This window comes from Ruditapes philippinarum, unplaced genomic scaffold, assembly GCF_026571515.1.
Source record: "Ruditapes philippinarum isolate M1 unplaced genomic scaffold, ASM2657151v2 ctg2031_1_1_1_1, whole genome shotgun sequence".
Lineage (NCBI taxonomy): Eukaryota > Metazoa > Mollusca > Bivalvia > Venerida > Veneridae > Ruditapes > Ruditapes philippinarum.
This window is the reverse complement of record NW_026852553.1, coordinates 125837-143119: the sequence shown is the minus strand read 5'-3', so window position 1 is coordinate 143119 and position 17283 is coordinate 125837. Positions and strand designations below refer to the sequence as shown.

Sequence of the window (17283 nt, the reverse complement as noted above, 5' to 3'; positions counted from 1 at the left end):
TAAATTTAAAACATAATAACAAAATTTTTTTATACCCCAAAGTGCGGTTTTTGCCGGATTTTAAAAAAAAGCATAATACCTGTTTAACGCACTTTGGGGTCAAAAATTTAACCCCAAAGGGGTTTAACCCCACTCTGGGGGTCGGCCCCCCAAAGGGGCGTAACGCACTCGGGGCCCGGCCCCCAAAGTACGAAAAGCATTTTGGGGGGTTGGCCCCCAAAAGTGCGTTTAAACCCCAAAAGGGTTTGGTGTTCCAGGGACGTATAAAAGAAAATTATACAACAGTATTTTAAAGGATATACCAAAAATGAAATGAAAATCAAAATTTTTGTGATGTTCCTAGTCTGGTTTGCGTAAAAAAGCGTTGAAACCATTTAAATTTGGACCTTTTTCTTTAAAAATTTGAATTATTATTCTGGCCCGTTAGCAATTATTTAAAATTTTTGCACATAAAATATGATCTAGCCATACATAAATGGAAAATTAATCTCGAAGAAATATATTCTAATTTTCGTCGGTCAAAAAACCGTCCGTGGGGTCCCTTTAATTTTAATTTCTTTTTTTCCGAAGTCTAAAATAAGGTTTTATTTTTGTTTCCCCGGATCCCCCCAAAGATTTTTTACAAATGAGATGCTGCCCGGGGGCAAAGCAAACTTTCAAATTAACTTTTAAAAGAACTGATTCAAAAGGCAAAATATTATTCTGAATTTTAACACGGGGCCCCCATTTTTTTCCCATTGAACATAGAAGAACCGAAAAATGTGGGGTTTTTTTGCTATAAATCCCCTGTTTTACTTTCTATATTTAGACATGTGACGTAATCATTAAAACATGTGAAAGTAACCCCCTAAAAATGTGACGCGCTGACAAAAAGTACGGAAACAAATCATTCGCCATTTAGCTAATTAATCATGTACGGCAGGGTTTTTTTGTTTTTGATGTCGGTTAGAATCGAAATAATAATCCCAAAACGGTGATTTTTTTTGCTTGATAACATCAAGTTTGTTTCGGATGCGCATCATTATATCACCGGGCTACGCCCCCGTGATATAATTTTCCCCCTCCGAAAATCCAAACAGTGATGTTAAATTTAGCAATAAAATCACAGTTTGGGGTATATTATTTCCCAAAAATATATAGAAAATTATAAACATCTATACCCTTTCAGAATTAAGGGTTTGTTTTTAAATTTTTAAACCGTTTTAGAAATTTTTCCCTTTACATTTTTTAAAAAAATATGAAGCGAAAAAGTTCATGTGGGTCTACACCGTGCATTAGATTTTTTAAAAAAATATGTTTTTAAGGGCTTATGGACCATGTAACCAGCTTAAAAAATTGGGGTTAAAATGTCCCAAAAAAAAAAAAAAACAAAAAGATTTAATTATAAGACTATTCCCCAAAAATTTCCCTTAAAACCAATGCGAGATAATCGAAAAATTTACGACAATTCGCCATGTTTTTTTTTTTTTTTGGGTTTTTTTTGGGGGGAGGGGGGGGGCGGGGGAGGGGGGGGGGCGGGGGATGCAAGATGTCTAAAAAACTTTAATGATTTGGAATTTTTCTATCTACAGAAATTTCGGATATGGCTTTTCATCCCCCGTTCTTTGTGGAAAATTTTAAATCTTTTTTGCAAAATTTTGTTCTTCGTGAAAACATTTTTCTATAGGTATTTGGAAAAAATATTTTCAAGAAAAAATTTGTAACAGAATAAAAAAATGAACCCCCAACCTTGACATTGCGTCATTTTTTAAGGGTCTGCACATTTACGACCGTTTTTTTGCAACACAGTGCCCATTTCAATTAGTTAAAAATTGTCACCCGGCTTATACCCTTTTATTATAAGTTAAAAAAGATGATATTTTCATCATCCATCATTTCTTCTTCTTTTTTCTTCTTTTTCTTCCTCTTTTTTTTCTCCCCTTTTTTTTTTTACATATTTTTCAATTTTTCATCATGTTTTATGTCCCCAAAATAATACAGCCCAATAGAAAACCTTGGAAATTTTTCTTAATTTTAGTATATAAAGGGCCCATTTGTTTTTTGGTATTTTGGGCCATTTTTCCATCTTTTTTGACTTGGAAAATTTATTTTAAAAATAGTTTAAAAATTGCCCCCGTCTGTGATAAAAACCCAAAAATGGACAGGAAAGGGTTTTCGTTTTTAATCCCAGCTGATCATTTTGTTGTCTGCTTTCTTAGTCATAAACTTTTTTTTTTACCGTCTTTTAAGAAGCATACTTATTTTTGCCCAAGTAAAAAATAAATATTTTTTAAGAAAAACCCTTTCAACCCTAAAAAGTCTTTTAAATGTTTTTGAAATGAAAACAAAAAAAGGGCCCGGGAAAGAAAAAAGGACAAAAAAATTTTTGAGGGATGTTTTGGCGAAACTACGGAGGCCCTGTAGGGGAAAAATTTACTTACAAATCTTCTTTATAATAATACACGTTTGATTTTAAATGCGGGCCCTGAAAGGCAATAGAAAATTAACAAAAAGGGAAATTTTTTGGTTTAAAAAAAAAAATAATGAAAATTCGAAAGAAAAAATTTTCGAAAATACAAATATTTACAATGTATGAAAAAAACGTTTTTTCTTTGGGTGAAGGGAAATTTATTGTATTTTGACGGGGGAAACAAAAAAAATACCCCAAAAGAAAGAATATTAAAATTTTGTAAAAAAAAATAATAAAAAACATTAGCCAAAAAAAAAAAGGGTTTAAAAAAAATTTTGGTTGAAAAAATTTATTAATATAATTACTTTAAAAAAAAAAAAATGCAATAAAATACAAAAAAAAAATATTCAATTTTCTGTAAACAAGGGGGCCGTAGTGGCTCAAAATCGCTCACCAGAAACAACTGTTTTAAGTGTTAGAAATAATTTTTCAAATAAACCTGCCGAGGGGCAAGTCCAGCTCAACTTCAACTTGCCCCTCTAATTATATTGGTACCCGAAACTGATTGTTTTATTGTTGTTGTTTTTTTTTTCTTTATAAAAAAGGAACCTTTCACAAATGACCCAAATTCCCTTTTTATTGTCCCTCTGGCAAAATTAAAAATGTCAAACTCATGCTTTCTTGGGTTTTTGTTTTTCATTTCTGGAGCTTTTTTAATTTTTTTTTTTTAAATATATTTTGTTTTTAATTTAATTTTTTAAACAGTTTGGCTTTAAATTTTTTTCCTTTAAAAAAAAATTTTAAATAGCTTGACGGGAAAAGTAAATATCGTGACTAACTTTGCCCAACCAATTTTTCAAAATTTTTACGGGCCCAAATGGGCATTTGTATGTTTAACCCGCTTTTTTAAAGGGATTTTTGTAAAAATTGGGAAATCATTTACATTTTTTACTTTAAAAGCTATTTTGCGCCCCCTCTGGGAAATTTCTTGGTGGAAAAAAATCCCTGAAAGGGAAAAAAATGGTTTTTAAACTGAAAAGTTTAATTTTCTTTTGCAATTTTACCAGGAATTTTTGATTGTTTTTGGTAAAAGAAAAAAGAGTTTGTTCTAAAAAAAAGTCATTTTAAACTATGAAGACTGTGTGCAAAGGAATCTTAAGTTATTTTGGCGTACAAGCTTTCTTCAGTCAAGGCCCTGTAACCTTGACCTTTGACCCAATGACCTAAAAATCAATATGGGTCATCTACTCATCGTGACTAACCTCGATGCTAAATATGAAGACTGTGGGTCAAAGGAATCTCAAGTTATTGGGCGGACAAGCTTTCTTCAGTTAAGGGTCCTGTGACCTTTGACCCAGTGACCTCAAAATCAAAATGGATCATCTACTCATCGTGAATAACCTCCATGCTGAATATGAAGACTGTGGGTCAAAGGAATCTTAAGTTATTGGGCGGACAAGTTTTTGAAAGTAAAGGCCCCTTTGACCTTTGACCTTATAATCGATAGGGATCATCTACTATTCGTGACTTATTTATAATATGAAGATTGTGGGTCAAATGAATCTTAAGTTATTGGGAGGACAAGTAAAAACCGACGGACGGCCGGACGAGGAGACGGCTGGACAAGCTGATTCCAGTATACACACCGTACAATCAAATGGGGACCAGCAGTTCAAACGTCGACAGCTGTAACTTCGTTGTGCGGGGTTATAACCATTCCCATTTTTTATTTTTTGCAAGATATCTCAAAAGATAATGACCATGGAATATTGCTATAGGATACCGAGGTCCATCACGTTCTTCGTGTACATTTTTTTCTATATGTATTATGGCCAAATATATTCTAATAAAAATGTTACGTCATGTAGACCTTTACTACTTTGAAAGTCCGCCATCTTGGAAGCGTGTACATAGTTTTCTAAGTCATCATCGTCATCCGTTTATTGTTGTAAATATCGTCATCATTATTTTTATTATAAGCATTACTCATCATCATCATCATCACGTGTATGTATATACTTAGTGTAAAGCCAAATAATAAACCAAAGAAAACCTTGGAATTTTCTTTATCTAGTACAAGCAAACCCGGGGTCTTTATTTAAAAACAGTATAATTAAACTGTCTGTGATATAAACCATAGTATATTAATTTGACAGGTATTGTTCATTAAATCCCATTAAACACATGTTCGCCTGCTATCATAGTCATAAACTATTATTTTTGATCTTATTTTGATCGTCTATTTAGTTATTTATCAAATACTTTTAACCTCAACAATAAGGCGTTTAAATAATTTTGAGATGGAAACAAAAAATTGGCGGGAAAGAAAAACGGACATAAATTTTGACAGGATAATTTGGCAAAACTACCGAGGTCATGTACGGTCATTTATTATTTTACAATTTGTTATCTTTACACGTGTGATTTTCATGCAGGCTATATGGCAGATAGGAATAAAGATAAAAAGAAATCTTGGCTTAAAATATAAATAATTTAAAATAAATTTTTCGAAAAAAAAAAATAATTTTTCAAAAACACAAATCATTACGACAATGTTTAGGTTTTATTATTTTTAGCTCTGTTCAATCCTAAAAGGGGCCAATTGAAATGATATAAGCAAATTAAAGTGTGACTATCACAAGGATGCTAAAGACTAAATTTGAAGTAAATTTCAGAAGAGATGAATGTTGACACATGACAACGGACGAGGCGCCCTTCTTTGATACTAATAGCTCACCCTGAACCTTCGGTTCTGGTGAGCTAAAAGTTATGACAGAACAGAACGAAATAGTTATCATGGCACAAACATGCTCATCGCCAATACGTTGTTTCAATTACAAAACCATTTTGCGTAGAAAAAAACCTTCGATTTTTACGGAAAAAAATATAAAATAGAACTTTAAATGGTACGAAAGGAAAAGTCAAATAAAATACATTAGGCTTTAAAAAAAGGACAAATTGTTGAACAAATATTTTGACACGGAAGAAAAATAACAAATACTGCATATTTTAAATGTTTTTAATCTATTTTACAGATCTATAAACATCGAGATTACTTTGACTTCTCTTTTACAAAACAAATAAAATAATTGGCTCATTTATCAATTTTTTAAAGGAATTATTATTTTTTAACATTTTTTATTTTATTTCAATAATTTGTAGGGTTTCATGATGCACTGACGTTGTTAAGATCACGTGGTGACTTTCCAGATGCATTGGCGGAGAAACCTCAAGTGCCATTTCATGCACAAGCGGGCACCTGACTAAAGCGTCCGACCTCTCGTAAGCAAGTAGGAAAGCTTTCTCGCATGAAAGAATTCAAACCCCTTGACGGGATGTGATCCCATAGCGGTTATGGACAAAAAGATTTGAAGTCAACGATCTTAACCAGTCGGTCAAAGAGACCAGCAATTTTGTTACAACTTACAAAAAAATATATTCCTTAAAAAATTACGTGACTTGTATCAAAAGTGCATATTAATTCACTAAATTGACAAATGGTTTCGAATCAGCAGTTTGTTATATATCAAGAAGTATTTTACATATAATAACCACAAATTACATGTATATGCATTAGATACAGTTTTTGCTTTAAATATCAAGCAATTTGCATATTCAATTATGTAATGTGCAAAAACTGCCCACATGTAAATTGCATAAATTACATGAGGCTTTAATATTACAAGTAATATGCAAAGAATAACCAACAATCTCAAATAATTATTATGAAACAAATAATTTGTTTACAATTACAAGAAATGTGACAAGTAATTTGCATATTATTACAAGTAATTTGCATATTATTACAAGTAATTTCCATATTATTACAAATAATTAGCATATAATTACAAGTAATAATTTATATCTCAACAAATTTATTTAAAAAAGCCAACTTTTTATTTAAACAACACAAAAATACGTGCTAAATGACACAATTTTAACAAAGAGCACAAAAAAAACAACAACAAAACAACAAAGTGACAATGTAAAAAAACTTATAAAACTTTTATCACGCGGTAGTAGATAAAAGAAAATGTGATAAAACGGTCGACACATCTCCAAGGATACGTTCTGGCACTTTTTCGTCCTTGGAGAATGATATATGAAATTGAAATATAAAAAATAACCTTTAATACTCCCTTTAAATGACTTATTGTTACTGTTAATAAGAAAAAAAATATAATCCTAAGATAATTAATCATTTGTTCGCCATTTCCTTTAGAGATATAACAGATATTTTTGAAAACATAAATAACATTTTGACCTGATTGGTTGTTTATATCTGTATAAGAAATAATGAAAATGTATCAACTGTCAGATCATAAATCAAGCGTTATTAAAGCCAAAACGCGCGTACATCGTTGAGGTCTGTTAGATTACAATATGTTACATAACCTCAACGTGACATCAACACCTGTCACATCCATCGGATGTTACACCTTAAGACTCGCCACCTGACCTATTTCAAGCCGACTGACCTATTTCAATTTGTGAACAGCAAAAAAAAGTGTAAAATTAACAAGAGGCCCAAGTTGGCCTGTATCGCCCACCAGTCATAAGCAGGAAAGAAGATAGAAAATTATGCATCCATAAAATGAGGAGACCATTTTGACCACAAAAGCGCGATCAAAAATAGTTTACAGATGTTTTCTAGGCAATGCTGAAAAAAAATATCGTAGCATTGGGCCTATTTAAGTCAGAGTTATATGATTGAAATATTAGATGAATTTATTCAACCAAAAATATAAAGCAGGACTACGTCATTTTTACCAAAGCAATATGAAGTTTGTAGAGATTCAGTATTCAATGCCGCGATGTACTTACAAAATATAATAGCACGCGCCATTTTAGTGTCAGGCGAAAGTTTACAACTTTACATAAACATCTTCTTTACTTTATTATAAAGCTTTAAATGAAATATTGATGGAATAAAATGCGTATTTTCTTTTTCTGTATTTTCACTGCAGTGAAACATATTTTCTGTATTTTCAGTCTACTTTTTTCTAAACAGTCAATACACAAAAAAATAAAAGGAAGGCTTTCAAATTGTGATGATAAATATAGATCCTCTATATGATAATCAGAAATTTCAAGATACAAGATTTATTTTCATCTTGTGGTAAGAAAATAATCATATTTGAATCCTGGCTACCGCCACTCATGAAATATTTAATGAAAATAAATCCCGTATTTAAAGAAAACCTTGTATTTAAAAAAAACCTTAAAAATATATAAATATTTATTTCATGTTTGATTAAACTAAACTTACACATGATTTGGTCAATGTTGTAAACGTTCGCCATGATTTACATCATAACAACTAATTTCTTATATCTGTTACTATTTTACCTTAGGCTCTAAACAATGTCAGAAACAATTTGATTAAAGTGTGTATTTATATCTAACAAACATCGTAAACAAAAAACAAACAAACAAACAATATGACGTCACATTCATGTGATGAAAAGACCCACCAAGACATATTCTTTTTCTTTTACGTCTATCAAAAAGTAATAGTATACTCCTTGTACTAAAAAGTTATCTCGCTATAAAAATGAAATCTGAAATTTTTTTTTCATAATTACGTCACAGTTTCAAAAATAGTTTTTTAGGTGGGTCTGTAAAGCTTTGAACATACTTGGCGAATAAAATGACTTTTTATTAATACTACATGTATATGGTTGTGGTTACAATGTTATATGACGCAGAAAAGTCTTTTGAATACATGATTAAAAACAGTATTAACCAAATTTTCAAACCCTCTTATATCTAGCACGCAGTATATAAACTCTCACTTTCATCAAATCCTTTTTGCACGAAAAATACTGACCGTCAGCGGCATGTTTCAGGTTTAAACGTTAAGCAAGTATCACAATTATCATGGTACTCTCGGTTGAATATCGTTCAGTATGAAAAGAGATTGTAAAATATCTATCCTAACTACTTTGAAATAGACTATACATTCATTGATAACGTCAGTCGTTGATTGACCGTGCTTTTCCAAAGTTCATTCCCTTTTGGCTGGCTCCCCCTGTGAAACCATACTGTAGCCCAATTACCGTTTGTCCTGAAAGAAAAAAATGTTGTTCGCTTTAAATAACCGAAAGATGTGAAGGGACTTTTTTTTAGAAAGAAGCATGGTGGAGTACTTAGCCGGATTGAAAAGTACCCACTTTCTAGCGAACTCGCGAGGGAGCGGTGACCGAGTGGTTAATGTGTCTGCATCTCAACCCAAGAATCATAGGTTCGAGCCATAATCGGATCACGACAATAATTCCTCATATGACACAAGTACTGGTTAGTTCTAGGAGGCGAATTAGACAGTGATCTATATTACTTGCAAGAACTTGTTTCGCAAATCGGGCTTAAATAAAAATGTTTGACTAAACGCAGTCGTGATTGGATTACTACGCACGTAATTCTAAGCAGACATAAAAGTAGTTCATCGCTGGAAACATCATAAATTAGGAACAGATAAAATTCTTAATTGTCAACATTTATCACATAATGTCACTATTTTAACAAAAAAGGGTACATTTAGATTTCTTAAATAAATATAGCCCTCATATATCAAATATTAGAAACAGAAACACAAAAAGTATCTCTTTTTTCAAAAAGCATCTTCCCTTAACAATCATTAGAGAAAAAAAAATCAAACATTATTTTCTAACAAAATTGTGCTTTTTGAGACCCAAATGAGATAATAAAAAAAGTGAAGTAAATATATATTGTTTCCAAACCTGTCAACAAGAAATGAAAGGAGAACGCTATCAAAATTAAAAATAGAAATCAGAATGTGAAAGGTCACTTAAAAATATCTACCAAGAGCAGATATCAACAGTAGCGTGTACAATGGTATGTATTTTAGCCAAAGTTGTGACAATAGGTTTCTTTTTCTTTCTTTCTTTTTTCCTATCGTAACATGCGATATGATTTAATCATGGTGCGGCTTATTAAGTTCAAGGGAGGTAACTGGAAATGAAAGTGGAAATGAAGTGAAAGAAATGCTTTACAAGGGAGAGCATCAGGTCCTGAAGGAGTCGGGAGATATTATTTGGAAACAAGTTTGTTTCAAAATTTGTTGCAGTGCGCGTTGACGGGAATTTTATCATCTAGCTGCCCTTGCGAGAAAGTTAAGCTACATAAAATACCAGTATTTAACTATGATTTGATTTCACATAGTCATAGTTAATATCTTATTTCACAGGAAACATTAAAACACAAAACACATACCATAAAATGAAATTTGATATTTAATATACATTGTATCTCGGCACAGTCAATTTAGACTTTTAAACTGTAATTTGTACATAAGTAAAGTTTTTTTTATCTACACCCATTTACAACAATAATGAGCAATTCCAAATAAAAAATAGGACTAAACCATTACACAAATCTGACATTGTCAAGGTTTAAAAGTATCATTAAAGAAATCCCTTACAACAAATTTGGATGAAAATGAAGTAAAAGTAAAGTTACCAGCGTGTAATGTTTGTTCATCAAAGTTTCTTGGATTATGTTGAGATTCGCGGGGTCCTAACGTTGGTCCAGTGTAACCATTCTTCTGTGCCTAAAATAAAAATGACGTTGTCATATACTTACAATATTTCAGTAATTTTATATATTTATATATTTTACACACAATAACTGTAAAACTGCGAGAGCAACAAAAACGGCGAAAGATCGTTTTTCTAGCCATTTTCTGACTTAATAACCGGATGCGGTAGTGAAAAAGAATCTTACATTAACTTTCATTCCATGTAGATTACATTAAAGTTCACGAAAGACAAACATTTTGCTATCAATTCTTAATCCATTATAACTATAACAATTTTAAAAGACAGTTAGTTACCATAATGCTGTGAATGCATGTGGGGGATATCTTGCTACATGTACCATTCCTTATCCCCCCAAAAGGTCTATATATACAGGGATGACTGTATTTTAGAAAACAATATCTTACCGCCCGTCCTACAGCATGTATACAATTTAATACATAAGTCATGCCATTGTTTCTGTCTGTGAGGTTTGGGGTACCGAATTTATCCGCTGTTGACACGCCGTAATTTGCTATGGCTTTTAAAAAGTTTTCTATGTTTTCCATATCTTTAAACTGCTTAAAACTTCCGGACTGAACTCGGTTTATTTTCTTTACAGAACCTGGTTTTAATTCGTTGATAAGCCTGAAAAACAACGACACAAAAACAGATTAAATAATAACTTATAGTACCAAACCATGTTGTTCATAGAATAACGCTATTGCTCTTTCTTGTGAACTGTATGGACACGTGGTTCGTCGAAGTCTTTGTATTAAAATGCTTAAGTACATGGAATATCTTGTTTGTTTGTGAAAATATATTTTACAGCTCATAACATTTACATATGGATAGGAAAGAAATTAGAAAGTTGTAAGCTTGCCATTTCTTTTGAGATTAAATGGCACCACCGACAACAATAGATAATAAATATGACACTTTTTACTAGATATCATACTGCATGTCTTTATTTTTATAACCTGCTGGAACCAGATATGATAAGCCTTTGCTATCATGAATCTTTGCTATCACGAACCTATGCTATCACGAACCTTTGCTATCAAGAATCTTGCTATCACGAACCTTTGTTATCAAGAACCTTTGCTATCACGAACCTCTGCTATCACGAAACTTAGCTATCACGAACATTTGCTATTACGAACCTTTGCTGTCAGTATAGTGCCAGGTTAGCCGCACGACTGTAGTAGGCTCTTAAAGGCACATTATGCCTCAGAATTTTTTGTAATTCTTTATAAATGTAAATAATAATAGTGTTTGAAAAATCGATAAAGGGCACATTAGATCCTTAACAACTGAAGCGCTGAACTGCAGCAATGTGTCACAAAGGTAGCAAAAAGTAAATAAAGTAGTTTATCACACACCCGTGCCGATTTTGCGACTCCGTAAATATGGTATTGAACGGCCGTGCATATATTTTTGACGTGACGTCATTAGCGTTAACAAACATAGTGTAAAGACGCGCTAAATGATAGCGTTATATTACTATGGGCGCGTCAATGAAAAATTGACTCTTATTTTACTTTAAACGGTCTTTTATTTTGGGGTATGTGATAAATAGAATATTAAATTTGTGTAAGTTCATATCTGAATTTATTGCACTCGTTGAAATAAAATAATATTATGCTCGCCAGAGGCTCGCATAATATAATTTTATTCAACTCGTGCAATAAATTCAGTATTGAACTTACACTCATTCAATATCCTCTATATGTTGTCTTTCATGCAAAATACTAGTTCACTACAATAATACAAATCACCAACAGAGCTTGAGTTGCAAAAAGATAGTCCATGTATAATTATGGTAAATGAGTATCACGTTGAAAACTGTAACAAGATACCTAAAAAGAAAAGTTTTTGAGAAATGAAATTGGTATCATTTCTGAGGCATAATGGGCCTTTAACTGGTGGTAGCTCGACTTTTGTATTTTGATTTAGGAATCCCTGATACTTTAAATAGACTGTTCAGATCAGGACAAATAGAACAGTCCCATTTTCATATTGTTCCAATAGGATGTGAAGTTCTTACATCACCTGTACTAATTTAGATACAAATTACTAATTATGCAATAAAATTGTGGTATACTGAGCCATTTTTAAATAATTTGGCGGCCTTTTAGGTGGCCATCTTGGGATTCTCAAAATATGTACCATGATTACACATTACCCAAATTTTTATACTTCACAAATATTTATGCTTACAGTGGTATAACATTATCCATGACCTTTTTATGCATGCACCCAAATGGTCAGCCCAGGACTGTCCTAAAATCCTTCTCACAAATTCAGCAGGATAGTTATACTTACTCGCATAATAATACGCCATCTTTCAATGCTAATTGAAACTGCTCTTCACCTAATGGCATATTTTGATCAGCTCCCTGCAATATTGAACACAAATTTAGGGGGTTTTAATAAACGATTTAATCTTATGTTGGATTAAATTCAATTTCTTTGGCTCATCGTTTAACTGCTTTTATTTCAGTTCTTTGTGTGTGTGTTTTTTTAAACTTGATGTTTTTTTCTATTTTAATTGTAAATGTTTAGATAATTAGATAAGTATAAAAATATATATATGCTGTCTGTCAAAAATATTGACAATATTTAAGGTAGAACAAAAGGTCGAACACAAATAGTCAACAAACTACAAATCTGAACCAAAGGATATTTTAATAGAATATCCATTATTTCATATTTCTTTTTTCAATTAATACATATACATGCCTACATGAGAAAAGTAAATAAGTAAATTCATCAAAGAAATTCTAGAGCTTGCTTTTTTATCAGTGTGCATCGTGGAATAGATTCGGAAAGATAGTTCAATCTAAAACCTGCCGGCGGTAACTGATGCTACCCATGTGTCAAGTGCAAACTATGACCAGCCAGCACATCCGCACCCTCTGTTCAACACATGGTCTGCACTGCTAGCTATTCAGTCTGGTAAGGTTCAAACAATTTAAAATCACTCAAATGCCAATAAACTTTAAAACAAAAAGGTGGTCAATAAGGTAGCATAGATTATGCCCAATCGCGGATACTTGCAATACAAAGCTGACAATATGTTACTAGAGTCTATCACAGAGCATATAAGTTCTAAATGTAAGCTATTTTATAACTGTACGTAATGAAACAATTATGGTGCAAAATTTTTCAATGAAAATCTCCTCTCAACAATCTTGGTGTAGGATGACGGGAGCTAATGGCGTGTCCAACATAAATGGAACGGCCTCAAACATTTCACCTAGATTAATTAGTAATATGAGCATTGTAGTTTGAATTACCTCCACTAATTCTCTCTGTAACACTGCTTCCATCCACTGTCTTGCCTGCTGTTCAAGTTCAAGGCTATATTTCTGGTTAATCTATAAAATAAGAGAACATCGTGCAAATTTTTCCATCAAACCGTAATTCACCGGAATCACTGTATTATTTACTTGCAAGCCTATATAACTCATTATGTGAACGTGTTATTGTGATTAATTACAAGCACTTTTTAACTTCGGTCACTGTATTATTTATTGCAAGCTTAATCAATTCAACTTGTATCATTTATTGGATCAAAGGAAGTAGATGTGTTCATACACATTGATTCTGTACACACACGATACACGTAAATCTCATGCATAACAAACATCTCAAACATCTAAACTTCGTGTAAGACATGTCGCAAACCTTGCCTCTAGAACGAAAACCTCGTGCACAAATTATCTAAAATTTTCTCTGATAGAAAAAAACACGTGCATTTGATTCTCAAATCAAACATGACATTGAGCAGGAAAAAGCGCGACCAGACAAATTTTACCTACGATATGTTACGGGATCTTTGGCCTTTACATTTTCAAAATCATGGTAAACATTTAATTCTTTCAACTTAAAGATTTGATAACTTCTGAGTCGCCCATCTGTACCAACCAGTACTGGTGTCCCATGTCAAAATACGGTACATTGAATAGAAAAATGAAAGGCTCGAACCAAAAACAAAACGATATTTTCCCCTATATAAGTATCAATATACATGTATATTTCTTTGCATAAAGTTTTACTCGACATTACTCGACAATACACACTTACGCTTTATTCGACATTGCACACTTACGCTTTACCTGACATTGCACACTTACGCTTTACTCGACATTACAGACTTGCGCTTTACTTGACATTGCACACTTACGCTTTACTCAATATTGCACATTTACTCTTCACTCGACATTTCACACTTAAGCTTTAATCGACATTACACACTAACGCTTTACTCGACATTACACACTTACGCTTTATTTGACATTGCACACTACCGCTTTGGTACCGACATTTGCATCACATAGGCCTTACTCGATCAGTTTACAAACACTTAACCTTTAAGACACAATTACAAACTTACGCTTTTACTGCGACATTTACAGTAACACTTAAACTGCTTAACTAAATCGCACCATTACAAGCACTTACGCTTTACTTGAAATTTACAACACTTAGGCTTTACATTACCACTTTTCGTATTTTGTTGAAAAAAAGAATGTTATAAAACTGATAAAGTGTAATAAGAGATATCAAATCCACCTTATCTAATTTGACCTTTGCCAGTAAGAACCTATCCGTGCGGTCCGAGTAGCTCACTCGTTTTGTGTACAGATAGATAGTTTCCAAAATCCTAATATGAACAAGTAAATACATGGTGACTTACGAAGCATCGTTTCTTTGAAGTGTAAAAAGCTAGATCTATATATACCTGGTGCAAAAACTATTTTTAGAGTTGTGGTAAAGAATACTTCAAAAATGTCTGTATGCAAGAAATATGTTATTACTAGTATAATGCCGATATACAATCAGTTCAATGAAAGCAAACGTTATTACGTTTGGTTTTCTTCTGAAAAAAACTAACGTTTACACGACCCACATTTTTCACTATTGAATAAAGCAGAACCGAAAGTGTGTGTTATTTAAGAAATAATATATCCCAAGCTCAATAACATCACTGCTTGGAGAATTCGAGTGATAAAGTGATGCGCATCCGAACGACAAACATTGATGTTATCAAGCAATAAAATAACCTATTTGGATATATTATTTCTAATCTTACACGACATCAAAAAATAAATGCTGCGAGTTCATGATACCGGTAATTAGCTAAATTGCGCCTGTTGATGTCGTGTTAGAATCGAAATAATATATCCAAATCGGTTATTTTAAGATAACAACAAGGACAACAACAAAGACTGCATATATTCATATAGCAGATAATAAAATGTTCTAGAACAAAAACTTATTATTCATCACATAAATGGCCATAATAAATAACTTACACCGTTAGGAAATATTTTACAAGAATACCCAAATGGTTCATTTCCATTATTTTTTTTTTATATTTATCAATATTCAATAAAAAAAAACTTTTGGAAAAAAGTGCACAAAGTAGACCAATCCATGTTAAAAAAGGCACATAATATCTTTTTAATTTTATGTATTTCATTAATTTTATGTATTTCAGAACATTTTATTCTTTGTGAGTTTAATATTCATGTGTGTTAAACATCGTCAACCGACCGATTACAGGTGCATGCACACTGAAAATGACCAATTGTGTCAAGCTTCCACAGATTTATATTACACGTTTTTCTTTAAAACGTCAATGCTACGCCTGGGTGGCGTACCCACGTACCTATTTAACAGGGTCCACGGTATGTAACGTTTACCTCAAAGACAAATCACAATATTTTCTTTAAAAAAAATGTTGAAGTACGGGGTTTTGCGTTTAATTCGAAGACAAACTAAATATAGTTCTCAAAAAGAGAAAAAATATCTGCAAAATCACTAAAATAGTTTTCAAAAAGAAAAAAAAATCTACAAAATCGGTGCAATTTTCCGCCGTGCATTTTATTCGAAAAGTCACATAAGTTCGCTTCATTTATTCTAGTATGCTGTCACGCCTTGTTTTAAGCAAGAAAATTAAACTATAACAGACTGTATTTATCTGAACATTTCTAATGCTATGTTCTCACCGCCGATCAGATCAACTCGATCGTCCCGATCACATTAATTCCCCGCTGAAGCCCGACCAAGCTGGATTGAAGCTGGATTAAATGCACACACGACATCAAGTAGACCCAATACGATGTTTTACGACTTCTTCTCGAAGACAACCCTACCAACATCCAGAATTTTTCTCGATCACCCAGACCTATAAAGCGAGTCATACACGATCTCAACTAGACTAACTCGACCTCTGCTCGACGTTGCAAGATTTCCGGAGTAGAAGTCGAGACGATCGTGTACAGATCGTGTAAAAGATGTATACCCGACCAAACTAGATTGTGACATGATTTATTCTCGATCAACTAGATCTTCTACTCGATCACTATACGATCGCTTTTCGACCGCTTATCTACTCGATCGCTACTCGGAAGCCCGAGTCATGCCGACTAAGGTAGACTGCTCCGACCAACCCGATCACGCACGCAGACCGAACTAGAACTAGACCGGTACCCGATCGCTTGATCGTGCTTGATCGAGTTGATCTGATCGGCCGTGAGAACACAGCATAAATAACTAGAGCTATCATTAAATGTGATTAATACCCCCAGTAAACTGATTCAGAAATGAGGATGTTACTAGTAACAGAATACCTTGTAAAATAATTGACATATAGAGTTATGGTTGTGGGCAATTAAAGATACTTGTGGTTCTTGTATGTTGCATTTCCTTTCAATGTGGCTGGCCATTGATGAAGTTTTATTGAATATCTCTGTAATAAGGGCAATAACTCTATAGATACTGAAGACAGAGTTATAGTTCTTGTGCACTGCACTTCCTCCTATTGTGCTTGACCATTGTATGAAGTTGTTTTGAGTTTTAAGTTATGCTCCTGACAAGAAAGTATCAAAGGGCAGTTATTGTGTATTTTTTCTCAAAATGGAGTTATGGCTCTTGTGCACTGCACCTCCTTTCATGAAGTTGTATTGAATTCCAAACAGGAGTTTTCAAGTTATGCTCTGAACAAGGAAAAGTAACAGAGGACAATAACTCTGTAATTAGTCCAGATGGAGTTATGGTTCTTGTGCACTGCACTTCCTCTCAATGTGCTTGACCATTGTATGTATTTATATTGAATTCCAGCCATTAGCCTTCAAGTTATGCTCCGGACAAGGAAAATTCGTTTTTGGGGGTATAAAAACAATGAATTAAATTTCCGGGCACTAATCAACTTTTTGAAGTAAATAAGTATAACAGATGATGTTGAATTTGATGGATTTTTTATATCTATAATATAAATTTTTAGCCTAAGCCTAATATTAAAACAATTGCATTGCACATTGACTATTTGCGCTATCTTTTGCATCTTTC

The 17283-nt window shown here is 32.8% G+C and overlaps 1 protein-coding gene across 1 annotated transcript; it reads right to left on the bottom strand.

Annotated features, from left to right (window-relative positions):
• Positions 1-5397: 5397 nt before the first annotated feature.
• Positions 5398-16260, bottom strand: LOC132716732 (muscle-specific protein 20-like). The gene is made up of 6 exons (XM_060700058.1): positions 16159-16260; positions 13224-13304; positions 12250-12323; positions 10353-10572; positions 9869-9959; positions 5398-8456 (listed from the first exon to the last, which is right to left on the bottom strand). Exons 1-6 carry the CDS (start codon positions 16258-16260, stop codon positions 8365-8367), a joined length of 660 nt encoding a protein of 219 aa, XP_060556041.1. The 3' UTR covers positions 5398-8364.
• Positions 16261-17283: the final 1023 nt, after the last annotated feature.